Genomic DNA, 27,650 nt, shown 5'->3' on the forward strand with positions numbered 1-27,650 from the left:
AAAAATAAGCATTTGGGTCCTCATCTGTTGATCTGACAAGTCAAATGTATGTCCTTTTTTGACTAACCTGAAAGAAGCCAACAGGTGTTGGAGGTTTCTCATTTGCATTTTTTCTCACAAAATCAAACCAAAGGCTAAATCTTGTCTCTCCACTCTGACCTTCCCACCCCTCCCCACCCCATCAAGTACCACAGAGTTCTTGGAAGTTGTTATTTGTAGTAGTGTTTCCTAAATTTAGCTGGTGCAGGAAGAATCAGTGGCAAATGGGTGCCTGAAGAAAATGCATCTTCAATTTAGAGTATGTGTTATGTAGCACAATTCAAGGACTGTATTTATCTTCTGTGGTGATTTTCTACAGTAATTCCTATGAGATTTCTATTATGGTACAAACAAAAAAGGAGATTATCAAGAATCTTACCCCCTAGACCTTACATGGTTTTGTTTTGTTTTGTTTAGATCTTATTTATTTGAGAGAGAGAGAGAGTTTGAGAGAATGGGTGAGATGAGGGACAGAAGAAGCAGATTTCCCTTGGAGAGGGAGCCTGACCCAGGACGCAACCCCAGGACCTCAGGATCATGACCTCAGCTGAAAGCAGATGCTTAACAACTGAGCCACCCAGGCGCCCTGTTTTTGTTTTTTGTTTTTTGCTTTTATGCCTGCTTCCAGTTCTTAGTCCACAGACATACAAAGTTTTTCCAGAGGTATTCTTTCTATAGATATAATTCTGTATTCTACTTTTTCCCTTTAAAGAATGTTACTGGCTATGTGAAAGTTCTTAAATTGCGGAGAAATAATGATCAAACTCCATGGGCCAGGTACCAGCTTTGGCATCCATGTACATGGCATCCATATACATAGCCTAGGTGGAGATCTTTCTGTGCTTTGTCTGGAGTAAGATACTCCATGAAATGTAAGGCTGTCAAACCTTACAGGTACATCTGAGCAGTTTCAAGTCAGCAGTTGCCATCTTTTGGTCTATGACCTTCAGGAGTATGGCTAATTTTTTCAGATTACCTGCCTTTAGGTTTATATAAAAATGCAGAAGTGGGGTGCCTGGGTGGCTCAGTGGATTAAAGCTTCTGCCTTCAGCTCAGGTCATGATCCCAGGGTCCTGGGATCGAGCCCAGCATTGGGCTCTCTGCTCAGCAGGGAGCCTCCTTTCCCCCCTATCTCTCTCTGCCTGCCTCTCTGCCTACTTGTGATCTCTGTCAAAAAAAAAAAAAAAAAGTATAGAAGTAGTCAAATTCATAGAGATAGAAAGTAGAATTGGGGGTTACAGGGGATGGGGAGAAGGGTTAATGGGATTTAGTGTTTAATGGGCTCGGAGTTTCCATCTGGGAAGATGAAAAAGTTCTAGAGATGAGTGGTGGTGATTAGGATGTGAATATACATGATGCCACTGAGCTGTGTATTTAATAATGGTTAAAATGGTAAATTTTATGTGATGTATATTTTACTACAATAAAAAGTACAGAGTGATTGTCTCAAGTGGAAGAGACTTTTGTTTTTTATAGTGGTGTATAAACTGTGGTCTTGCTTCTGATCAAACTTAATTCTTTTTTAATTTTGTTTCTTTTTTGGAGTCAGATTTTTGGATAATTTGGGAATTAGGTCTAAGTGGAGTCCCCAGCTTACTTTGCTTACTTCATTAATGGGCATTAGATTATCAGTGTTAATAGATTTCCATGTGTAGGAATTGCAGAGCCCACTTCAGCGTTCCACTCTGTTAACTCATAAATGTGACTGTCAAAGAAAAAAATGTCATCTCTTTCAGAAGACTCCTCCTTTGTACATCCATATTGCTATTGGTATTTGGATGGGATAAGATGAGAAACCAAGATCCAAGATCAAGTCACTTTTATTAGCAGCTAAAATAATTTTTCCATCACATGGATTTCTTGATTCTGGCCTCTTAGTAACTCTATCTCCTACTCATGTTTCCTCTTAGGTTGTGAATAAGTCCTTGCAGAAAATAATTTTATTAGTTTTCCTGAGAGAGAGAAAACCAATTCTGAAGGCCTTGATCTTTCTTTTCTTTAGAAAAGTAGAATGTCAGATAGCTTCTCCAGAAGCCTCTTACTTATGTTTCAGAAAGAAAAGAACAGTGAATTTTAGAAATTGTACTTGAAACAAGCGAGAGTTTGATCTTTTTACTAGTCCTGAAATCAGAATCTTGCCCGTGTTTCTCAAGTACTTAACGATGTATCGTTTTAAGTGTAATCTTTAGTTTCAGCCCCAAAGAAAGGCAAAAACCTTACTTTTGGTGGTTACTATGCTTGTTGAAACAGAAAACAGAAAAATATTAGAACTTTTGAGAATAAGGACTTAGAAAGCCTTAAACTTTGTGCAAGAACAATCTCTGAAATACTTTCTTTCTTTTCAATCAATTGATATTTGTTGTCTCTTTCAAAACCTAACCTAAAAACTTCACCCCCAAAACTTTCTTTGGATGATCCCATTGAAATCTAACTTCTTTCTGGTATTTTCCTAATGTCTTTCCACACTATGTAATACTAACTGATGTGTTCCCTGTTATTATGAATATTCAGTGTATATGTGTTCAGTGTAAATATGAGGCTTTTTCTTAATTCTTTGTCTTTTCTTCCTTCTGGTCCTCACCTTATCAGTATTAATAGCATTCTCAGGATGTTATAGGCCATTCAAAATGCCATGTAGTCAGAAGAAATTATCTGCTCATTCTTTGTCCCTCCTAGAAATCAAGACAGTCTTAAAGCATAGACTGAGCCCTTTCCCTTAGCTAAACTGGTTTTTGTATTCTTTGGCTAGCTGCCTAAATTGAAAATCTGTAACTTGACACTTACTAGCTCCATGAAGTTTAATATTAATTGGCTTTCCACCAATCACTGTTTTGGAACATCATGAAAAGTACTAAATTCTTATCTATTTAATAATTTTCTTTCAAAGAAGATAATTTTAGTTTTAATGTTGTTGTTGTTGTTATTGTTGTATTAGTTTAAGAGGTAATATGTAGGAGCAAATATCACATAGCAAATCCTGTAGGAATGGAAACATTGCTGTTATTATTTTTTTTTATTTCCGTATAGTTAACATACAGTGTTGTATTAGTTTCGGCCTTACAATATAGTGATTCAAGGATTCTGTACATTACTCAGTGCTTATCATGATAAATGTGCTCTTAATCCCCTTCACCTATTTCACTCATCCCCACATCCACCTTCCCTCTGTTATTTTTATTACTTATGAGTTTTTCAGATTGTTCTAGAATTTTATTTTAGAACAAGATCTGTTACTTTTTTGCTTCATTTGTCATGTTTTCCATAATTTAAACACATCCTGCCCCATATCTCTGTCTCTACAAACCTCAATATGAGAGAATGATTTTTGGGGGGGGATTCCATTAATACTAGGACAATTTTAAGTCTCTCCACCTTGTAGCATTGAGGTCCTTAATGCTGTCAGCACTCTTGCTGCTTTCTGAATTAGTAATTAACTGCCATGAATTGTAAACATGTGCAGGCATCTGAAGACTTTTTTCAGGTACTGTATGTTCTGCAGTCTGTGGCCTGCAAGAAAGATACTTTTCGTGCTTTGTTAATGACTAAGCCAAGATAAATAGATGTTCTTGGGCTGTGAGCAGCTGAACCTCTTTGACAGTTTTGACTCCTTTCTTTACTGTATTTGCATAGTTTGTTCCCTTCTTATTGTAGATCACGGTGAGCTGATTCTTAACCAAGTTCTGGTGGTATGGACAGGCAGGAGGCTGGTGTCTAGAGCATGTGCCTGCAGTGTGCCCTTCCTATGTCATGGCTGAAAGTTCAGCTCTCTTATTTTTATGGTCCCCAGGCATGGGCACTTTATGATGGTTTTCTTCCTGTGTACTATTCCTGTAGTGTGATCTTCATGTTAATTGGTTTTCACCTTGTTCAACAGATATTTAGTGTTTACCATGTGGCAAGGAAGGTTCTTGTTGTTCTGCTTTTGAGAGAACATGATCTTATGTTTTCTATTTTCTCTGTCCTTCCTTAACAGTAGGGGATCCCCAAACTTGTGGCTGAGAGCTACTTTGTTCCTCCTTAGAAGCTTCACAGATGGGAAGCTGTAGCTGCCACATGCCCATCCCAGCTAGTGAGGGTGAGGGGCCCAGCATGGCTGAAAGTTGCCTCCTCATCAATCTGTGGGCATGAAGGGAGGAATACCCTTTGCTATCTTCCTGCATTTTACTCCTGCCATATGGGGCCAGCAGCCTTTTCTTTTTCTCATCAGGCACCAAAAAGGGGAATGGGACCCCACTCAGGGAACACCTGAAGGAAGTGAGGTGCTTTCCAATCACACTGCCATTGGAATTTATGGTGAATGCTCTTAATAAGCTAAGAGCTATTTAGCCTCCTCTTCTGGCCCATTATCTTCCTTTCCTTTTTTTTTTTTTTTTTTTTTTTTTTCTTTCCTCTTATTGTATGGCCTGGGGTGATTTTAGATTCTGTTAGGATTAAGTGGCTGTCCATCAGCATGTGTGACAGGCAAGCATTTTTATCCTATGTTGGAGGGGATCCACCTCAGCATTCTTGATTGATTGAAGTTACCCAGGTGACAGTCACAGTGGTAAGGAGGGTGGAAACCTGAGACTCCTTCCCATCCCTCTGGAAGTTCTGGTCTGAATTAGAGGAAGTGTGTGGGAGGAAAGAATTTCATAAGCTTCTGGACCTGATCCATGGCCAACTCTCACTTAAAAGTAAAAGAAAAAAAGTAAATGAGTCATTCCAGTGACAGATTTATGAAATGATCAGTATGTGTATCTATACCAATAAGCGTGCTTGGCCCTGATGAAGGGAAGTAGTGAAATTACTTTTTTTTTTTTACAGTATCATTTCCTTTTCCATTTTCTTTCCTTTTAAATCACTGCTTTAATATCTCTCTGGATTTGGAGGTGCTTTAGAACTTCAGACAACTGCTTTGTTATTTCCAGCAGAGCCCAGTGTCCAGGAAGAAATGAGGACAGACAGAAGGAGGCAATTAGGGATGACAAAGTGAAGGTTGAATGTGGGAAGAACATAGTCCAGCAGCTTATCCTTAAACTTTACCCTCGACATGTTCAAACCTGTTAGGTCTCATGTAAAGTATTCTCACATGGAGAAGCAATAGTAAAACTCATTTCAAGAGTTTGTTGGAAGATGTAATGATTGACTCAGAGCTTAAAAAAAAAAAAAAGTATGTGTATATGAATTAAGCAGGAAAAAAAAAATTTTTCTGACCTCTCCTAATACTAGGAGACCCAGAGGGGAATTTTATCTTTTAGGTCTTAGTGAGAGACAGCTGATTGCACGCTGAACTGGTTTAAGCAGGAAGGTATTTTTTAAGAGATAGTTGAGATCTTATGTTCTCAGAAGAGCTGAAGAAACAGACTTTCAGCTGAAGTTAAAGGAACAACACTCAGACCACATCACACAACTGGTGAGATCTGCTGCCACGTCTGCCCCCAGAACCACCTGCTTCTACTGCCACCTGCACCTGCCAAGCAGGTGCTCTTTACCCACCTGACTTGTCCCATGTCCTGTTTCCAAATCCACCTCAAGTAGGTGTGTCATATGATGAAACCAGGTCCTGAGTCTACACCCTAATAGCAAAGGAGATTGAGAAATGTAGTTTACATGGATTCTGTATTGGAAAATAGAATTCACAATGTCTTGAAGTATCAACGTGTGGAGGTCTAGAAGAGTTTGGGGTAGCCACAAATTTGGATGTTCCTTACTAGACTACATTAGTAAATATACCACAGAAATGCCTCATATGAATTAGCAATAAAATTTTAATAATCAACTGCAAAAAATTCAAATAATTCTAAAAGACAAGTTATTTTATGACTTTATTTGCTGAGGTACTTGTGGTAGTCTATATATTTCTATATGTTTCTCCTGCATTAACTCTCTTAGCTTAGTTACTTTTTTAGTGTTTGATGTGTTTCTTCCCCTACTTATTTTTCATGACATGGTGGCAAGATCCTATGAGATTAGGCTATCAAAGGAGAAAGGGTTTAAAAATGGTTCCTCTAAGTTCTCACAGAACCATATTGTTTGGCAAAGATTGCTGAGATTTCTAGATTTTGTTTTTTACATGACATTGAAGACCTCTGGAACTATAAATCCCTCTGAAGAAGAAACAACCAGGTTTTTAAAAAATATATTTAATTAATTATCTAATTAATTAGTTAATGTATTTATTTGAGATAGAGCATAAGCAGGGGGAGGGGCAGAGAGACAGCTAGACTCCTCCCTGCAGACCAGGGAGCCCAATGTGGGGTTCAATTTGAGGACCCTGAGACCATGACCTGAGAAGTCAGACACTTAACTGACTGAGCCATTCAGGTGCTCCAACCAACCAGGTTTTTAATAAAACTTAAATTTAGCATGGCTGGGGCACCTGGGTGGCTCAGTGTATTAAGCCGCTGCCTTCGGCTCAGGTCATGATCTCAGGGTCCTGGGATCGAGTCCCACATCGGGCTCTCTGCTCGGCGGGGAGCCTGCTTCCCTTCCTCTCTCTCTCTGCCTGCCTCTCTGTCTACTTGTGATCTCTCTCTGTCAAATAAATAAATAAATAAAAATCTTTAAAAAAAATTTAGCATGGCTTTTTATAGCATGAATTTACACAGACATTTTTTATAGATTTTTATGGAGACCTATATGAAGTTCATTTTTTGGTTTTCAAATTAGACCATTCTAAAAGTTTGGTACACAAACTTTTACTCTTTTGAAAAACAAGCAAAATCAAAATAGAGATGCCTCTGGGGCGCCTGGGTGGCTCAGTGGGTTAAGCCGCTGCCTTCGGCTCAGGTCATGATCTCAGGGTCCTGGGATCGAGTCCCACATCGGGCTCTCTGCTCAGCAGGGGTCCTGCTTCCCTTCCTCTCTCTCTCTGATCTTTTCCCTTCCTCTCTCCTACTGTGATCTCTCTCTGTCAAATAAATAAATAAAATCTTTAAAAAAAAAAAATAGAGATGCCTCGGTGACTCAATCATTAAGCATATGCCATCAGTTCAGGTCATGACCCCAAGGTCCTGGGATCAAGTCCCACATTGCATTCCTTGCAAGGAGCCTGCTTCTTCCTCTGCCTGCTCTGCCTGCCACTCCCCCTGCTGTGCTTTGTCTCTCTCCCTCTATAACAAATAAATAAATAAAATCTTTTTAAAAAAAATCAAGATATTTTGAATGTGTAAATTCCCAGCAAACATCAGGGAAACTATAATTTTCCAATTACTAAAATTTGATGTAGAATACTCTGTAATGTAACATTATAATTTAGTCATCATGTTAAGGGTTTTACTTAAAGTGCTTCCTTTTTGGTCACTTGGGATCTTAAATAGATTTTTTTTAAATGTTGGATATATAAACAAGCATCTGAAATGATAGTTTTGAAACGTTGACACTTACTGGAAAGCACTCAATTATTTCACTTTTTTGATAAACCTTATCTAAGCCTACAAACTGTTTGCAAGCCAGAACATGAATATTCATATGCACGGTCAAGGAAATGACCAGGAACCTTAATTAAAAAGTTTCCTTTGGTTCCTTGGCAACAAAGAATGAGGGAAAAACTTCTCCTTTTTACTTTTTATTTTTGATCTGAGTAAACAGTTCCTTTAACTAGTATTCTACACTAAGTATCATCTTTTTATTATATTTTTATTATTCTACAGGGGGTTAAATACCTGTGCATTCCAGCAGCAGATTCACCGTCTCAGAACCTGTAAGTGGTTTTTTCCTATATTTTTGGAGATATTAAAAATGAATAAAGACCAGTAAAGTCAAGTAAGTTAAGTGCCGTGACGTCATCAGAGCCATGGGACTCTTGATGCCAAGCATAGAGGTCTGTGCTGCGAAGTTAGAGCTGTAGCAGGAGGTACACTGTTTGTTTGCCAGTCCTTCAACTATACAACACTGACTGATGGAATGTCTACAAGAAGAGGCTCATTTTTAGAAATGATGCCTCAAACCAACTTTTAGCATGTTTATCCTCTCTCTAGAAGCAAAGGTTTAAAGAAGCTAATGGGTTTTGCCTAAGACAGCACCATCCAGTAGAAATAGACTATGAACCACAAATGTAAGCCATGCAGGTAATTTTAAATTTTCTAGGAGCCAAATTAAAGAGTAAAAAAGGAAAGGTGACAATAATTAGGTTGTGGTTAGGCTTCAGCAGAATGGGGGACAGGTCTTTGGAGACCCACAGCAATCACAGCTTTAAACATTCACACTGTTTGGTGTCTACAAGTGACCTAGAAAGACCACGATATGGAGTTAAGTTTTACTGAAGCATGGATTTGAACCTTGCAGGCTGAGGGACTGGAGCAGAATTGAAGTACTGAGCCATTCAGTGTATCTGGTAGACACCAGCCTCTGCTTCTCAGGCTGGCCTCATGCTTACGTTGCATGTCACATACAACAACCCTGCTAGTATTATACATTACCGCATTTTATTAGGAAAGTTGTAAACTAAGGTGGTGTTTGTAAATTTGGGAGTCTGCAGACCAGTCAGGATTCATCCTTCACGATTCTTAAACTCTATTGCTTACAAATCCTGCACATTGGAATTACATACCACATAATCTTCTGTTTAGTATCCCAATTGTCTCACATCTCTGAAAGCTATTGAACACTGAAACATCAGCCAATCTTGATTTTTATTGCTGGACAGCAGATTTTTCACAGATTATACAATAATTTTGAGAGATCTACCTGTTTGGGGGGAAGAAAAAACAAAAAACGTTGCCAGAGTCAGATCGATTGCTGTGGGGAAAGATGTGGGAAAGCAGGTGGGTAGGACAGGAGACAGGTGGTATATAGTTAGACCAGGAAAGGTACATTGGAAAACAGGCACAGATAACATTCTATGCAAGACTTGTATTCACACTAACTCTGTATTTCACAGAAAAAGCCAATCTTTAAAATCGAGGATGGTGGAGGAAAGATTTTACTAGGATCACTAGGAAAACTGTAGCAACCTATGTCTAGGAGAAGCAGCACCAGAGAACTTCCTTGGTTACTAGTCGTGTCAAGAAACAGAAGTGGTTGGAAGGGCATGGCGTATACGGAAGGAAGTGAGCCACTGCCTTTCTTTGGAGACCACAGCAATCTTCTGCCCATGTTTTGGTGGCTATTTTTAGAACAGTTGCTTTGCTCTTATCTCAAACTGAGATTCTAACGTACTGTGAACTTATCAATACCTGATTGGCAATGACTCTAAGGAGGAATCAGATTGTAACACATTCTGGGCATTTGTTGTCAGAGAAGGTAGCCACCTGTACTCGATTGCCCCCAGGACTTTTCAGCTTTGCTAGGAGCCAAGCACTGTGCTTGATGTCCAGGACAATGACTGATGTATGAAATGAAGATTGAGCATTGAGCAGCCCTACATTATATAAACAAGTAAGCAGTAGACCTTGATGTTAGATATCTTAACTTTAAAACTAGTTGCATCTACCTTGACAAGTCATTTAAACCCATCTGAGCTTCAGTTCCCTCATTTGAAAAATTCCTGCCTTCAGGATTTTTGAAGACAGATCACATATCTATGAACTCTAAGCACTTTTGAAAATCAGAATATACTTTTACTGTCTTCAGGGTGTATAAATATATCTTGAGAGTTACAAAAGAAGATAGTTGAAATAACAAGCTTTGGTGCTCAGGAGGCCCACTTCAGTGGAATATTTGAAAGATTTCTTTACATGGAAAGGCCAGAGTGACAGAAAATATTTCTCTGAGTTGCAGTGTCTCATGGGTCAGTTCAGATCTGGCAAAACCAGCCCAAACACAGTCACCTTGGGTCCAGAGGACTAGCCCGTAAGATTTGAATTTGTTCTCTCCCATCCTAAATATGTGCAGAGGTCTTGTTAAGATGAATGATTTTTCTTTTTAGCCCTTTCCTCACATCTTGGTGAAAGTGTAGTGTAGGATTCCAATAGGTAGTTATTATAGCACCCAAGTGTAAAGCTAATGACAGAGAGAACTTGAGGAGAATGTGCCACTGCTACTATTTTGAGTGAAGTCCTATAGCAGTACAACCTCTGTTTCAGTTGGAAAATAAAGTCCAGGCCATAACTCATCGAAAGGCAGAAAAGCTGGCACTCTCTTGTTGGGAGTTACGTTCATAAGCACTCATGTGATTCTTTGGGGAAACTTTTAGTTTTAATCCATTAGTAATAGCAAATCCTATGCATTAAATAAGGATTTGGGCACATCGATGTCCATGATTCTATAAATACTTCTTGCTCTACTGAAGTTACATGGAAATTGTGGAGTTAAGTTTGGAATATGAGTATACTTTGTATGTTAAGAGACAGCCTATGAAATAGCTTGAGTTTCTCTTTTCTTGTTACAAATATTTTATTGAAAGCATAATGTGCCTTTTATCAGTGAGCATGCTTTTATGATATAATTAGACCATGGCCAGCAGAACACTTGATTCTGTTTATATGACCCACCTCACTGCAGGTAGCTTGAAGTAATTACTCCGCAAATATTAGGAACATATAGGCTGATGTGAACCTTTATTTTCTGTACCATTAACCAATGTAGGTGGTCAGGAGATAAATAATATTAATGCTCTGGTTAACAAAAACAGGAGAAATCATGTCTGTCATTTGGAAAATATGCCCTGGGTAACTCAGATGAGTAGAACTAGTAGTTCGTTAGTCTGGCCATTTTCAGTTACGAATACCCGAGAATTCTTATATTTAATGACAAAATAAATTTTAAAAAACTGTATCCCTGTACTTACAAACTTATAAAATTATTTCTCACTTCGGATATAAATTTAATAAATATATATATATTTAATATAATACCCTAAGTCTCTCCCCACAGATGCTTATACCAACAGGAATTCTTCTTGCCAATTATGCTTAGTAAGAGGTTTGTGACCTTTTGAAACTAACTGCTTCACTTGGCATTCAGTGGCTGTAAACTGCCCAGAAAGGTCATTTTTCTGTCATGGCTTTAATCCTCATAAACTCCCCCTCTGATCTTCCAGGAACTTAAAAACGCAGAAACCTGGTAGAGATAACATTAGCACATTAAAATCTTAGCCCAGTTCCCCCAACCACCTTGCCTTTCAAAGTCAGGAAATGTGAAAGTTCAAGTTCTCATAGTCATTATAACCCCACAGACCCAGGTTGGTGTGTTTTGCATGATTTGTCACAATTAGAGGCATCCTTGAGTTTATATCAAATGCACAGGCCGCATGTTCTCTGGCCCATGTGGCTAGAATTTCTCAGACTTTGAGAAATAGTTGCTTTTGCTTTCTTTCTGTAGTTTCTTATGCAGGTCATTTTTAGCCTCATTTCTCTCATCTGTAAAATACCTATCTAACACAATTTTTGTAGTATAAGGTAGATAAGTGAAAGTGTTTTTTATGAACTCTAAGCATTTCTAAAAATATGATTATATTTGCTGTCTATCCAAGAAAGAAGTATTAATGTATTTTGAGAGTGAATTACTGAACTATTAATGTATTTTGAGAGTGAACTACTTGAGAGGGAATTACTGTAATTCACTCTCAAAATACATTAATACTTCTTTAATTAATGAATAAATAACTAATTTATCAATGAATAAAGAACTACTCATTCTTATATTAATATTTATTAAATTGGTATTTTGTATTTAGACATTGTTAAAGGAATAATTACTTTTTTTAAAATCTTTTTTAATCTTCTTGAAGTCCAGGAAAGTTTGATCTGTGCTGTGGAGTTGGTAGCATTGCATCATTACAATAGAGACTTTGTGACATTCAGTGGTTTGAGTATTGAGCAGGTCTCTAAATTTTTTGAGGTTTTTGTGGGGAGAAGAGGTATTAGCAATACAGTAAGCTTATATTTAAAGTATCAGTAAAACTTCCTTGCCTTATTCTACCTCCTTATCTTTTTGTGTATGTGTTGTTTAGTTTAGCTGATGTCTTCTGTACATCCAGTTCTCTCTTTCACTCATTTACAGTTGTTTTTGTTTTAATTATTAAAAAGCAACTTTGAAAGATCAAAGTGATGTGGGCCCTTGGAGTGCTGTGGTGGTCCTATTTCCAGATAGATTCATACTTACCTGAGCATCCGTGTGCACACACACACATGCTCATCCGTGACTCCTGAGGACTTTACAGCCCATAGAAATGAGAAATACTCAGAAAAGTCATATTGAGTTTTCCATAAGACTTGACTTTTTTAATTTAACTATTTTTTAGTCTTCCTTTTTTTTTATTAAAGATTTTATTTATTTATTTATTTATTTATTTGACAGATAGAGATCACAAGTAGACAGAGAGGAAGCAGGCTCCCCGCTGAGCAGAGAGCCCGATGGGGCTTGATCCCAGGACCCTGAGATCATGACCCGAGCTGAAGACAGTGGCTCATAACCAACTGAGCCACCCAGGTGCCCCAACTATTTTTTAGTCTTAAACTATATCCTCCTTGTTTTTCTAGTGTTCAACTACTCTTTGTGAAATGACATTATAATAGGTGGTAAAGAGGGTTTTGTTTTGTTTTCAAAATGACTTTATGTGACAAAATGAAAAGCATGATCATACCACATGTGTGTTTTAATTCCCCCAATTAAAAACAGTGTTTAAGTGCAGGAAATATGAAATTTGGGAAATCATTGATATAAATATGAGTAGTTTGTGTGTGTTCAAAGCTGTGTGCCGATAGAGCAGCTCTGCCATGTACTACTGTAGAATGTTCCTTCCTGCTTTCTTCTGGGTGGCGTGAAAGCTTTACTGTGTTCCAGCTGGGCCCACACAGAGCCTGGGGGCCTGCGCTGATCCTGCCCTAGGAGAAACAGCTTTCTGATCTGAGCCCACCTTCCAGAGCACAGGCTCACTCACTCAGAACTTTCTACCCGCTTGTTTTTTGCTTTTTTGCTTTTTTTTTAAAGCATTCTTTTTTCAGGAGGAAAAAAATAAAGAGTGCTTATCTTTCTTGTTTTCTCCTCCTTTGCTTTCATATACAACATACATGCACATATATGCTTCTGAGTACACATAAATACACACATGTGTATGTATGTGGGAAGGAGAAGTGTCCTGAGTCTCCATGGCTTTCGCTCTCAGTACAGCCTGCTCTGATACTGCTGGCTTTGGAGTAAGCCCAGCTACCATTCAAGATACATGACCAGATCCCTTGGGCTACTGCTCAGATAAGCAGAGTCCTCAGCAGGAGAAGGCTGTCTCTGATCCCATAGTCTGCCTGTGGGCTGTCACAGGCTGTCTGTGATCTCACAGCCTCCATATCTCGTAGTCTTGGAATAAGAACTAGTTGTCAGCCTCAAAAAATGAGCATCATGGGGTGTAGTTTTGCTAGATTCCATCCACCATCTGTTTTGTGCATCTCCGAAGGTCAGGGAAACCTGGCTGGTCCTGTCTCTTGGCCTCCAGACAGAGAGAGGGAGGAGGCCCTTCAAGGGGAGGACAGCCAGAAAAAACTGAGAAAGAGGGACAGTGGCAACTGCAGAGCTGAGTTTGCTGAGCCCCCACAGAGGATGGTTCTCCTCTGAAGTGCCCTCTGCCCTACCCAAGGTGTTCTTTTCAGATTGCTGGCAGCAGCAAGCACTATGAGGTAAGTTTGTGACATATATAGGTGGATGAGCCCCACTGGCTTTCCTCCAACAGAACTTATACACATGTCTTTTTATGGAAGTGAGGGTACAAAATGAAGAGAAACAAAATGAAGAGCAAGAATAGGGAACCTATGTTCATTGTAACAGCCTGTGGTGGGATGGTGCTTAAGATGTGTGCTTCTGCTTCACATCAGAGAATTGGGCAACAAGAGCCAGAGTCGCGGGTATTTCCTGTGTGGAGGAGCTAGTTTAGTGACCAGAGCTAGAGTTTATGTCATCAGCTTCCCTGGAAATAACCCCCACTCCCTGCAACACACCAAAGCAGTAGTAAATGTGCTGCCTCCTGGCTTTACTTGGAAAAAGCACTTCTAGGAATGTCTGCTTGGTGTGGCCTCATGCCCAACTGTGTTTATGAGTCAAGTTTTGTGGTGGGGCTTTGAGCCATCTCTTCAGTGGCATGATTTACACTCCTGGGCTGGGCTGTGAGCTGTCCTCTCACAGATGTCTGCCCTGGGGTTCCACAGCCCTTGCCCCAACATGGTGGTGGGCAGGAGCCATCTGTAGGTTTGTCCTAGACTTAAGGTTGGTACGGTTAGAACTGAAAGAGGAAAGGGCTGGAAAGGAGGTGGGGGCACCTCCTCATGACTTCCTTGGCCCTTTAGCTCTTTCACACATACTCTCTAGGCTCTGGCAGGTTTGCATGTCGCCCTACTGACCCCACTCCCACCCCACGGTCTTATCCTGAGAAAGGACAGGAAAGACTGACTTTTGAACCCAGATACACCCCACAGTATTTAAGACCTGGGTTTCATCGTGCATGTGGTTTGGTACATGGAATAAAATCCAGATAGAAGTAGTTGTTACCACTCTCAGGTTTCAGTAAAGGGATTCGTTTGTTATCACTTTGCACGATCTTGGTGAGCTCCACAGCACTGACCATGTTCCCCTAAAACACGAAGTCCTACTCACTTCAAGGGCCCTGGTAACTTTCACGTCACTTGGGCCTTTGCACTGTGTTCTAGAAAGAGACCCATAAAGGACAGGCATGAGTATAAGCAGGCATGGAGAGGACTCTCAGAACCTTTGGCTCCCCCAGCATGGCCGACCTTGTGGACAAATGTATACCCTCTAGGCCACTGCTAGACTGAAGTCAGGGATGAGCTCTGATTTCTGGGCAGCCTGTCCTGGTACTGGGATCTGCAGTCAGACCCACCCTACCCTCTGGCATGTCTGCTGTGTACAGTGACCAACAGAGGAGGACAGGTTGCATTGTGTAAAGCATGAAGCAGATGGCAGATGGGCAGCCTGTAGCCACTCCTAGGCCAGATGAGTTGGCTCAATGTTTTTACTTTCTTTTATTTATTTATTTATTTATTTTGTTAGTAGGCTCCACACTGAGATGTGAAGTCCAATGTGGGGACTGAACTCACAACCCTGAGATCAACACCTGAGCTGAGATCAAGAGTCGGAAGCTTAACCAACTGGGCCACTCAGCTGCCACCTAGCTCAGTGTTTTTAAAAGTGTTGAATTGGTTGTTGTTATCAGGTAGATTGTCTTTGACTAAAGGAGCAGGGTGATGATGTTTTAAGTTACAGAGAAATTTACTTTAAGCCTTGACTAAGAAACCTGGTGGTGGGTGCTCCCAGGCCCGGGCATCAGTACCCTGAGGTCTCCCTTTGCATCCTGCTGCCTCTCCACCCCAGCGGCTTATCATCTGTGGTTACAGGGCAGCTGATACAGCTATAAGCATGACGCTTACTTCCAGTTTCCTAGCAGGAAAACTGGGGCAGAGATAGATAACTTTCATTAGGAAGAGAAAACTTTTCCAGAAGTCCCTACCCCACAACCTTTTCTTTTCTTCTCCGTGGCTGGAATCAGAGGGAAGGGGGACTATCCTGACAAACTTTGCTGCCCCAAACGAAATCAGCACAACTCAAGATGTCTGCCACAGTTTCAATACTTAAAAATTGGAAGGCTTCACTGCAGACTATTTTTGCTTGAGAGACAAGCTCTAACAGCACTGAGCCTTCTCTCCTGCCTCCAGTGGGCCAGGCTTCTTCCAGTCACATCACAGTGGCCCCATCCCTTCACCCCTCTGGTGCATTCAGCTTCACTGCCCGGCTTCCAGCTTTCTGCCTTACAATCCTTTCTGAGATCTCTTTCAGTACTGACATTTCAGTTTTCAGGAATTACAGCAGGAATCTTTTCTTGCCTGTTTTAGAGCAAGCCAGCATTTGTGAGTATAGTTGCAATGCCCGGAGTCCTTTTATAAGTGTATGTCTGGGAGCATTTGTGCCTGGGAAAGTTAGCGGAAGTGTGTCTTGCAATGTTCTCATAGTTAAAGACTTTAAGTAAGTGGAGTCCTTGGGTTCGATTCCCTAGGACTTTTGATCATGCCTTATGGCTGGTTATGGAATATGTATGTGTATGCATGCACATTTATAGTTTCTATAGTTTCCTGTTTTGTCCCTCCATCTTAATCTAGCTGGACACCTCTACTTAGGTTGCTAAGTTTCTTCTGTATTTAATACCTGGCTGAGTTTGTTATGCCATACCTGAATTTCTCATTATTACATTCATTTGTCCTATTATCCTTCATGAAACAATAGACCTAGCTTGTGTGGTTGGAAACTAATTTTCAGTCTTCCATGAACCTCCTGCAGCTTTGCAGTGTCCAGTAAATAGTACTCAGTTGGTGTTTAAAAGAGGATGGATTTATTCCATGAGCAACTTTAGGTCTTTTGCTGCTCTGTAAGTCAATCAAAGGTAGAAGACCTCCAAAAGCATGTACTCTGTAGGTGCTTTGGAGTGTTTATAATTAGCCTACCAGTCAGTCCAGAACATGCTCTAAATGATGCTGGTACATGCCTTCAGGAGAAAGGGTGTTAAAAAAGCTAAGGGTCAGAAGAAGTAAGGATCATGGTTTCATTGTCATAAAGGACTTCAGAGTTTGCAAAGTATATTGACATATATCACCTTGTTCAACACTGTAAGACATTATTTGCACTTTATAACTGAAGTTAAGGGAAACTAAGTGACTCTCCCAAGGTCACACAGCCAGTAAGTGGCTGAGCAGGGATTGGAGCTCTATTTTCCCTTTTCCTACAGCCCTCTGACAACATGCTGACAGGATGTAACAAAGTCAAGGGAGACCAATATGGGAGGGTATTATTAGGTTTTTCAGATCATCAAAAGTAAACTACCTCTTAGCACTGGGGAGCCTGCAGGATACAGGCACCTTCTTCACCTGGATGTTATTGAATGTGCACAGCTGGTGTGTAGATCATCAGTGTGGGGTCACTAGTATGCTCTTGAACATTCAGTGGCTCCAACCAACCCCTGGGCTAGGCAGAAACCACCGCCCACACATACCAGTCAGTGGCAACTCTGTGTTTCAGGGATTCCTTGCAAAGAAATTCTGAAAATCCCAGAAGATGGGCAGCCCTCCCCAGGTCCCAGCATTGTGTGTGACAGATTCTAAAGCTGAGGCAGCTCCAGCCCCAGACAGTGTGACCATGGTTTTGAAGCTGTGGGACTCTGAGACCTTTTCAAGAAACCTCAGGTGGATTTTTCTTTTCATCATATGTTGAGTAAAGTAGAGAGATGTCACTTCTCTCTTTTTTCTCCCCCCACAGGACAAGACATTTCAAAGAAAGTATTAAATTCATTCATGAGTGCCGCCTCAGGGGTGAGGGCTGTCTTGTACACTGGTATGTATGCCTCTGCCTAATCATAGCCTGTTGTTTCTGCTCAGCCTGATTTCTCTCAGTGGTTTTTCTGTGTGTTTAGATTAGTTATTTCATCTCCTAATAGTTCTGTCTGCTCTCTGAATCTTGAATACACACTCTATCTGACCCCTGCCATCAGGGGTCATCTGTTAGTCTTCATTTGTTTTTGATGAAAGAGAACGCTATAATTTTTTTTTTCATTTTCACTTAGGATTTTCATTTCCACAGTTAGGATTTCTGTTGGGTCTGTCAAGGCTACTGGACAGGAACCTCTTTTCTAACCCATGTCCATTATTCCCTTGGAATAGCCTCCTATGGAGGGTACAGATTTTGTGGGATCATCCCTCAGTGCTCTTTCAAAACACTGTTTCTTTCTGGAGAGTTTTGATCACGTATTTAGCACGTGTTTAGCACTGCATGAGTGTAATACCAGAATGACCATTTCTTCTCCTTTTAGAGATGGGGGCTTTTATATGTGTTTAGCTTCGTACTTTGCTTTGAAAAGATCTGAATAGACTCTTAGAATCAAACAGTTTATATACAGCTCTCCACCTGCATTCAGCTACACTTTGTATAGATACGAATACATATAAATGAGTACATACACATTGCAAAGAAAATGCTATAATACACCCAACCCAAGGACAATGCACACAAAGTTCTTAGCACTGTGCCTGGCATGTGGTAGGCTCTCAGTGAATGTTAGCTCTCATATTTTACTTTTTTTTTATTTTTATTTTTTAATTTTTTTTTAAAGATTTCATTTATTTATTTGAGAGAGAGAGATCACAAGTAAGCAGAGAGGCAGGCAGAGAGAGAGGGGGAAGCAGGCCCTCCGCTGAGCAGAGAGCCCGATGCGGGGCTTGATCCCAGGACCCTGAGATCATGACCTGAGCTGAAGGCAGTGCCTTAACCCACTGAGCCACCCAGGTGCCCCTATTTGTTTTATTTTTAAGTGAAATATAGTTGGCATTACTTTCAGGTGTACAATTTAATGAATTGAAAATATGCATTATGAAATATTCATTACTGCTAGTACTCATACACATCACATAACTGTTATGTCAAAGGAACCAGGAGCCAATATTCTGGAGCCAGAACTCTGCTGTTTATCAAAGTGCAGGCTGAGCATGTTTCTTCTCTATATTGAGTCAGACTCCATATTGAATATTGCTCAGCCATTAAAAAAAAAGAGAGAGATCTTGCCATTTACAGCAACACAGCAACATGGCTAAACTGAGAGGTCTTATGCTAAGTGAAATACATCAGAGAAAGCAAATACCATGTGATTTCACTTATATGTGGAATCTAAAAAACAAAACACATAAAAAAAAAATCAAAAGGCAGAACCAGACCTATAAGTACAGGGAACAAACTTATAGTTGCCAGAGGGGAAGGGGGAAGAGGATGGGCAAAATGGGTGAAGGGTAGTGGGAGATGTAGGCTTCCAGTTATGGAATGAACAAGTCATAGGAGTAAAGGAGTAGGGAATACAGTCAATGGTCTAACAGGGTTGGATGGCAGCTACAATTATGGTGAGCACGGCATAATGTAAACTTATAGAATCACTATGTTGTACACCTGAAAGTATGTAACATATGTCAATTATACTCAGATATTTTAAAAGACAATATTCTGTTGTGAAATAGATTTAAAAAAAAAAAAAAAGCTTCACAGTCTTTTGAGTTTCCCCAGAAAAGTTGCTATTTTAGTGAAAGCTCTTTGGAAATGTAAAGTGATGTCTCCTGGGCTGGGTTGCTGCTGAAGTTGGTGACAGTTCTGTTATGACAGAAGAGATCCAATGCATGATATCCAGAGGAGCTGTTCATGAAAACTAATCTGTTCTAAGGGTCTGTAATCTGTATTAGGAAAGCAGGGAGATAATGTTTGCTGGTTTTATGCAGTTCTTAAGATTGTGTGATTTACTTTTTTTTTTTTTTACTTTAAAAAAGAGTAGGACATGTAACAATTTGTAGATTTTATAATGTTCATCTACATTTGCTTTAAGGAATTTGAGGGGATACAGTTGGAGCCATATGAGGGGAGTTCTATAATGCTGTCCCTGGGCTTCTGTGGCTCCTGGTGATTAGAATCTCCAGGTTTGCCGCCAAAGAGGATGTATTTTTTAAAAGCTCTCTCAGTATTTCTGATATAAAAGCTTAAGGAAGAGACACTATGTAAGAATGGTTATATTATTATTATTATTATCATTATTTGAATATGTGTAGCCCTGATATTCTAGGAATTTGTACTTCATATGGTTATATAAATCTAAGATAGGCCTTTCTAAAAATGAGAATTTTGCTAAACTTCCCCATCTTAAACCGTTGCTAGAACACTCTAAATCTGACACAGCACAGCCTTCTGTGACCACCTTAATTTGCATATGCATTTAAAATTGGCCCCCTTACTCAGCCGGCTAGATATAATTAACCATTATTGACTCCCCACATCCCAGAGCACGTGGAATGTGCCCACTCTTGTGCTCTGCTCAGTTATTTAAAGAAGAATACAAACTGTTTTATAAGAGCTTCTGTATTTAATGGGCTTTCAGTTATAGATCTAGCCTTCATTTATCTAAGAAAACCAGACCTAAAAAAAAAAAAAAAGAAACCTTCTAAACTGCTGCAGGTTGTAAATAGATTTATTGCATAGATCCCAGACCCTTCAAGTTCCCTCAACGTGCATTAGTTAGTTATTTTTTCTGCCCAAGGAAATGGGGACTATCTGAAGAAGGGCTCAGGAGCATAGAGAATCATAAAACTGGTGCCAGAAGCGATAGTAGAAAAATCTGTAAAAAATTAAAAAAAAAAAAAAAAGAGGCTAACACAGACACTGATGCCTATGTTTCTGAGTAATTTCATACTGGCTTGCTGTCCACTCATAGTCCGAGGCAGGAAGACTTTCTAAAATGAGAGCCACAGAATCCCCTGATCTTGATGAATCAAGAGATAGACTCATGGACTAAAACCCCTTGCCCCTGTGGGTTCTTTTGGCCCTTGCAGCCTGGCCGGCGTCTCCAGGAGTGTGACTCTGGTGATCGCATACATCATGACCGTCACCGACTTTGGCTGGGAGGATGCCCTGCACACTGTGCGTGCAGTGAGATCCTGTGCCAACCCCAACCTGGGCTTCCAGAGACAGCTCCAGGAGTTCGAGAAGCATGAAGTCCACCAGGTAACCATGCTCAGGGGACTTCGGTGATGTGAGCAGCATCCTCTGGAAAGATGCCTCAGTCTTTCTGCACACACCTAGGATCATGGAGGTTGGAGTTTGAAAGGCCCAGAGAGGACAAGAGTGCCCCACTGCACCCCAATTAAAGTCATCACTGGCCCCTTGTTCACCAGCTGCAGCTGTGGGATGTTGTCTTTTACCATCTTCAGACCCCATATTTAACGTCTGTTTATTTCTCTTTGGGCGAAGTGCCATTTTCTTGGTTTGGCTTGCTTTCGTGTCCGCAGGCTAAAACCTAGAAGAAGCAGTTATTTCTCTGGCTTGACACTGGCTGGCCAACCACAGACCTATGATTGCCCAATACCCATTTATTCCTTGTTTACATGTGACAAAATCTGTACCATTAAGTAACAGGTATAATCTGTGTAGATGCAGGGGTGTGTGTGTGTGACATTTTGGTTATGTTTTCAACTTCTCCAGTACCGGCAATGGCTGAAGGAAGAATATGGAGAGAGCCCTTTGCGGGATGCAGAAGAAGCCAAAAACATTCTGGGTAAATATAAAGAGCAAGGGCGTGTGGAGTCCCAGCCTGGTACAAGGCGGTGGAGCAGCTTTCAGACCCTGCCTCCTTTGGGCTACAGCAACTATACGACGGAGACCTAGTAACTGAGTGACCTGGTGCCTACCTTTCCATCCCTTGTCTTCAGTGCATTTCTGCTGGGTGCCCTGGTGTGCTGGCTGCCCCCATGGAGGACAGGAAAGGGAGGGTGGCAAAGGTGGATCCAGGTTTCCTCTCCATGAATCCACCAGCCCTGCCCCAGGCCCCTTCATCCTGCCTACTCCTGCCCTGCCTGAGTTTGGAGAGTCTGCTTGACTGCCCCGCACCATCTCATGCATGCGCCTGTGTGCAGGCAATTGAGCGTGTGTGCCCATGCGGGTGGACATGTGAACTCCAAATGTTCATATTGCTGGAACAGTCACAGAATCCATGCTGCCAGGCTTGGTGTCACCACCTTTCCTTTTGTCCAAGACTCCACATGGAAATCATTTGAGGTTAGCATCTTAAAAGCTGTTCAGCCTAAACCAGCCTGTGGCTGGGAGCAGACCGAACCCAGAGTGGTCACGGTGAGGGCAGCAGGAGGCCAGACTCCCTCCTGAGGGTAGTTCCAGGGGCCCTGAAAGATGTGTGGGGCTGTGCTCTGAACATTGCCTCAATCTTAATGAAAGTGCTCTAGGCTGTGATTCCTACCACCTCAAGACCCTCATCTCGGCCCATATTGTCCCTGAGTTCTTGGTGTATGTTCTCAGTGGCACTGACTATATTTCAGTTCCATGGGAACCACACCACATCAGCCCAAGCTATATGCCCAGAGCTCTCTTCCATTCTCCTCTTGTCCAGCTTCACTTACTCTCAACCTCTTTGTTTTCTTGCTGTTGTAATTCTGCAAGGGTGTCTTTGCAACATCTGCATGCACCTTCAGGAATTGGAAAGAAAGAGCATTTATTAGGCACTATAGCAAGTTTGCATTTAAAAATACATTTTAAAATGCCTGCGTACTTATTAAGCACTTATTAAGCACCGTCATATATGCTGTGGATTTGATATTTGATCTCAGCTACCTCATTAAATGTTTTTTTGAAAAAGTATTTTTGTTAGTATAACCAGCTCATGGTTGGAAATGTTGCGTCATGATTGCTTTTGAATCCAAAGGGCAAAAGCATCAGTATCATGAGCTTTTTCAAATTTCTACTTGAGCTCCAGTAATGCTTTCTGGTGGGTAAAATTCTACATTCAGGCCAAGCCCAACATGGCTGGAGAGCGTCTGTAGTTTGCAGCATGGAGCAACAGGATCCTGGAATTCTGTGAGCAATTTTGTGGTCCAGTCTCAAATTGTTTAAGCACACAAAATTACAAGAATGAAAAAGTTTACTTGCCTTCTCCCTAAAAAGATGTTGCAGCCCACTTTCTCTGAATCCCACCAACAACAGAGCCTCTGACTAAGAAGAGCAGCTTTCCCCATGCATATAAAGCATATGTCACAGATGAGCTGCTTTGGGGACCAGGGAAATTCTACTCACCCACAAAGGCCCCAGATATATACAAGGAAAGTGAAGCATGGCCATGGAATTTTCTACCTACAGCTGAAACAATTTGTCTATTAAGTACTTTTTTATTTTCTTGAACCAAAAAGAAATGCAACTGTGGTCACATAAAAAGTATTTAGGATATCAGCTGAAATGCTTAAATATGTGTGAACATCTAAATATATTCCTGTAGGTCTTGAAATGTTGTTTTCATTTTTGTTGCCAGTAATGTTCTTTCTCCACAGCTACTGCAGGAATTCTGAAGTACTGGGCCTTTCTCAGAAGACTGTAATGTACCTGAAGTTTCTGAAATAGTGCAAAGCCACAGAGTTTAGGCTGGTGCTGCCAAAAAGAAAAGCAACCTAGAGTTTATTTTTAAGTATCCAGAAGTGATGTGTAACTTGTTTTTCATTTTAAACTGAATATATGTGTAATGATATATGTTGAGAACTAAAGATACTCTTTCCAAGAGAAAATATTTTTTACCTTAAAGCCACTGCTACAGCAACTTCTTTAACCTTAACTTTGGGGTTTATAAAGCAATCTCAAGAGCCCTGCTGCACTGTTTTGGTAACTGTTTAGTAATCATGATTGCTTCTCATGATAATTGTGCTGTGTAAACTCTGCTTATGTGCTCTTAAATTCCCCAGCTTGGGAAATATTTCTTGGTGTGTGCTCTACCCATGGTTTGTGTTCTCCTTGGTGGACTTTACCAAAAGCTACACATTTTTGTTAACAAAGGGCAACCGAGCATTTAACTTCATGTGCAATGCACTTTTCCTTGGCTGAGGTGTGGATGTTATATGTGTTTCTGCCTGTGAGGGTTGTGAAGCAGGATCAGAATCTGCTCCTGTAGCAGTAATGCTGGTTTAATGGCAGAGGCCACAGTTTCCTACAGAAGGTAGTACAGAGAGCACTTAGGAAAAGTGAATTAATTTCGTCATGAGAGAAAAATTGATCCTCAATGTGAACAGAAAAAAATCCAGAAATTGGACTCATATTTCTCTTGCCCACACATGAGCACTGAATATGTGGCACTAATGGAATTACTGCATTTGCCACAAGGCTGCGTAGCCCTGGTGCTCCATGAACACTGGCTGCACATTGTTGAATGAAGTTTACTCTGATTCCATATTTAGCTTTTAATTTGAAGAAACACAGACTGGCTTGAAGAGCGATTTAAGTCCATTTCCTAAATTGTCCTTGTCTAAATCCAGGGGAAGAAGAAGGAGATTTAACTTCTGACTCCAGGGATAATTTGGGCCTGAACTAAGGGCAGGTGGATACAGCAGCTAATATACATGGACCCTTTAACTGTAGGTGGCAGGCTTCACCTGTATTCTGTATTTGAATGCCTGGAAGCTCCTGAGAAGGGCACAGGAAAGGGGCTGGAATGGAGATGACCCTCTGAACTGGCAGCAGCCCCTGCCGGTGTGGGATGATATTCACTGATCAGTGTCAGTCATTAAAATGCTTATTCTGACTCAGTCCAGTAGGGTCACCCACCCCCTCACAGCCTGACATCCTTTCCTGTCCCCCTCTTCTTGCCATAGGACCAGATCTGGCACCAACAATAATCCTCTAATAATTGTCTGGTGTACTGTGGGTTACAAACTATCACTGCAAAGCTTTATAAGCTCACAGAGGGGATTATTTTATTTATTCACATCTCAAAGAGGCCAAAAAATACAACCAAAACTGAAAATGTTAGTTCTGCTTTGCTTGAATTTTGATCTTTTGATTAAGACTCAGTGGGTTAGGGGCGCCTGGGTGGCTCAGTGGGTTAAAGCCTCTGCCTTCGGCTCAGGTCATGATCCCAGGGTCCTGGGATCGAGCCCCGCACTGGGCTCTCTGCTCGGCGGAGAGCCTGCTTCTTCCTCTCTCTCTCTGCCTGCCTCTCTGCCTACTTGTAATCTCTGCCTCTCAAATTAATAAATAAATAATCTTTAAAAAAAAAAAAAAAAGAATAAGTGGGTTAAGTGAGAGGGAGGAGCTGAGCTGCCCCTGCACTTTGAACATAGAAGTTTATAAGGCTCTAATGAGGGTCAAGGGAGAACCAGCACCCCTGTAGCAAAGCACAATGGCTAGTGAAGCCAGAACCTCTCTTTGGTTGCTTCCAACCCCCCACACACCCCTTTCTCCCTGGGGAGTTTGATTGGGGCCCCATCAGTGGAGTTGGCAGTTAGGAAAATTAACAATTACAGAGTGGGTCATAAGGACTAGTATAGGTGCTCCTGGTGCTATGTGGCAGGGGAAGGGAAGAGAAAAACATTCCAGTTTCAGGGTGAGGAAGGCAGTGTTCAGGGAAGGCATCTTGGAAAAAGTAATACCTAATTTGAGACTTCAAGCTTAAGAGCTAAAATTAGTTGGGCATAGTGGGAGGAAGGGGAGTCCAGGCAGAGACCCAGCATGTGTGTTAACATGGTGGCATAAGGGAGCACAGTGCACTGGGATGACCCTAAGACACTCTGTGTGACTAAAGCAAGAACCAAGGAGTGGGCACTGTTAGTAAGTGATACAGACAAAACTGTACACACAAGCAAGGGCCCTGTCAGCCAGGTTGATACCATTGCTTAGTATCTGTATATATATTAGTATTCAGTAACTGGTTTACTTCTTATACTAGCCCTTGGAGCTAATCAAGCTCAGAGGTCATGCCCTGCCAGCTTCCCACAGGGCTGATTTCTGAGCTTAGAGCCTCACAAGAAGCATGCATTCCATTATGCAGATGTAATGAGTAGAGGTGGGGGCTGGCTGAACTTGCTAGAGCAAGCAAGTACCATGGTTGGTTGGTGTGTAGGTGGAGAATGGAGGGTCCATATTGGAGGCCAGTCGGGACAGCTGTTATAGTCATCCAGGTGATGGAAGATGATGCCCTGAACAGGGTCATGGTGATCGAGATGAAGAGGGACCAAGAAGGCAAATAGAGGGGTGCCTGGGTGGTTCAGTGGGTTAAAGCCTCTGCCTTTGGCTTGGGTCATGATCCCAGGGTCCTGGGATCGAGCCCCGCATCAGGCTCTCTGCTCTGCGTGGAGCCTGCTTCCTCCTCTCTCTCTCTCTCTCTCTGCCTACTTGTGATTTCTCTCTGTCGAATAAATAAAATCTTTAAAAAAAAAAGGCAAATGGATTTGGGCTTGAGGGAGTTTGGGAAGAGAGAAGCCAATGCGCTCAGTACTGGATTGAATGTGGGGGATTATGGGTTTTGTGGCCTTTACACTCTGGAATCTTGCTTCCAACACAATGGTCCTTTGTGTCAACATCCTCCTTTCCTTTGATGTCAGTGTGTGGGCTCTGAAATGTCAAGGTTAGATTTAAGGGGACTGCCAGACCTGGGGCCTCCAAGGACAATCATCCCAGCTTTGCAGATTAGGTCAAATTTATCCATGCACCCAGGACAGACTCCCAGGAACTAGATTCATAACAATGTGGAACTCAAATGTCCAATTTTATAATTTATTGTGAAAGATAAAAAAAAAAGTAGCTTTATGAAAACCAATTTTATTCACTAGGCTCTCTCTCTTTCATTGTCAGGATTTTGGAGGAAGCCAAATTAATCATTAGGCATTGTCTTAGGAGATGGACATGGAGCTAAGAGCCTTGGCAGGAGGTGGGGGATAATCCTGATCTGGTGTGCCCCATAATCAGATTGATATTCCCATAACATACTTAAGTGGTATTTCTACCAGGCTCCTGTTTTGCTCCCTGAGGTTACCTTTCCAGGGTCTAGTGGACCATCAAGTTTATGTACTCTCTCTGCCCAAGGTTATCTTGGACTTAAATCACGTTTTTAGAGCACCTTCATTTTTTAAAAAATTTTATTTTGTTTTTTTTTCAGTGTTCCAAGGAACAGTTCCAGTGCTCCTTGCAATACTAGAGCACCTTCATTAACCTTGGGTATCCTTATGTGTCTTCAATAGCATTTATGCTTTTCTGTAGGGATAGGTTCCCACTAGTGGCTTTTTTTCTTATTTATTGGGTGCCTATTCTTTCTAGTTTCTGCCTCAGCAGGGAACCTCACTTCCAACTTCTGGGTCTGTTTTGTGTTCCTCTTGCATAGAGACAGCTTATAAAATCTGGTGATTTGTGTGTGTGTGTGTCTGCGTGTGTGTGCACATACACCTGTGTCTTATGTTTTTATTAGTTTTAGAGAAATCCTTAGCTTTCAGGGGAGTCATGTGTGCAACATCAAGGGTAACTTGAGCTCGGGTACCTTAAATGGCAGGTACTTGGGGCACCCAAGGAAATGTCAGAGCCCATATTGCACAACTAGAGCTAGTCACGAAGGGCTGCTCTGCACACCAGTATCTAGTCATAAAAATAGGGAACACACTAAAAATCAAAACCCTGTGATCCCACACTAGATGACTCCTCCCATCCTGACCCTAAGTTATTAATAATTTTATTAAGAATGTGCTTTCAACATGCTTACATTTATATATGTACTTAACAAGAAATCACCAAGACTTCAGAGGGAAGTTCTTCTTCCCTTTCCTTTTTATTGCCCAGAGAAAGAGAGAAACTGCAAAGAAGGAGGGGGGAAAAAAGCTGCATTTGACTTGTCACTGGAGGCTTGAGCATATCAATCATTCACTTCTTAGAATTTAGTAGGGTCTCCTGAGGCCTTGGGCTCATTGAGACTGTCATGGACTTGAATGCATGTAATGCACTGGCCACATTTCATCATGCAGATAGATCTTGACACTTTGCTCTTGTTTTCCTATCCCCACTCTAGATCTTGAGACCTGTCACTGCAGTAACAGGACATAATTAGTTCAGCCAGTACCAAAATTAGTAATCAAAATTAGTATCTATTTTGCAGCTAAGGCTTAACCACCTAATAAGCATCCGACTAAATGTTGCAAGTGCTGTGCCTGTGTCTCTTTCCATCAGGGGAAAGAACTGCCAGTCCGTATTTGAACATCTGCAAGTTTAGGTTTATTTTGGCTCTGGATATCTATGCAAACTGTTGATCAGGAATTAGTAATTTGCAGTTAATTTTCCTGAAGTTTCCAGTTCACTTATTAGAGTCTGGTGTCAAAAGATCTATTTTAGCAGGTGACTGAAATTACTAGGCAGTTCAACATTCTGAG

The 27,650-nt window shown here is 41.1% G+C and overlaps 1 protein-coding gene across 5 annotated transcripts in view; it reads left to right on the plus strand.

Annotated features, from left to right (window-relative positions):
* DUSP22 (dual specificity phosphatase 22) overlaps positions 1–24,358 on the plus strand; it is a 68,683-nt gene extending 44,325 nt beyond the window's left edge. For 2 of the 5 annotated variants that reach the window (XM_045089540.1, XM_045089539.1), the window contains 4 exons: positions 7,671–7,720; positions 17,209–17,283; positions 20,307–20,478; positions 20,956–22,758. In XM_045089540.1, the coding sequence (XP_044945475.1) occupies positions 7,671–7,720; positions 17,209–17,283; positions 20,307–20,478; positions 20,956–21,138 (480 nt within the window). In that variant the 3' untranslated portion in view covers positions 21,139–22,758. Of the gene's footprint in view, positions 1–7,670; positions 7,721–17,208; positions 17,284–20,306; positions 20,479–20,955; positions 22,759–22,805 lie in introns of those variants that run through there. The other 3 variants (XM_045089546.1, XM_045089553.1, XM_045089564.1) reach the window with 3 other exon arrangements.
* The last annotated feature ends 3,292 nt before the right edge of the window (positions 24,359–27,650 follow it).

The sequence above is a fragment of the Mustela putorius genome, unplaced genomic scaffold, assembly GCF_011764305.1.
Source record: "Mustela putorius furo isolate JIRA1106 unplaced genomic scaffold, ASM1176430v1.1 tig00000117_pilon_pilon_pilon, whole genome shotgun sequence".
Taxonomy (NCBI): Eukaryota; Metazoa; Chordata; class Mammalia; order Carnivora; family Mustelidae; genus Mustela; species Mustela putorius.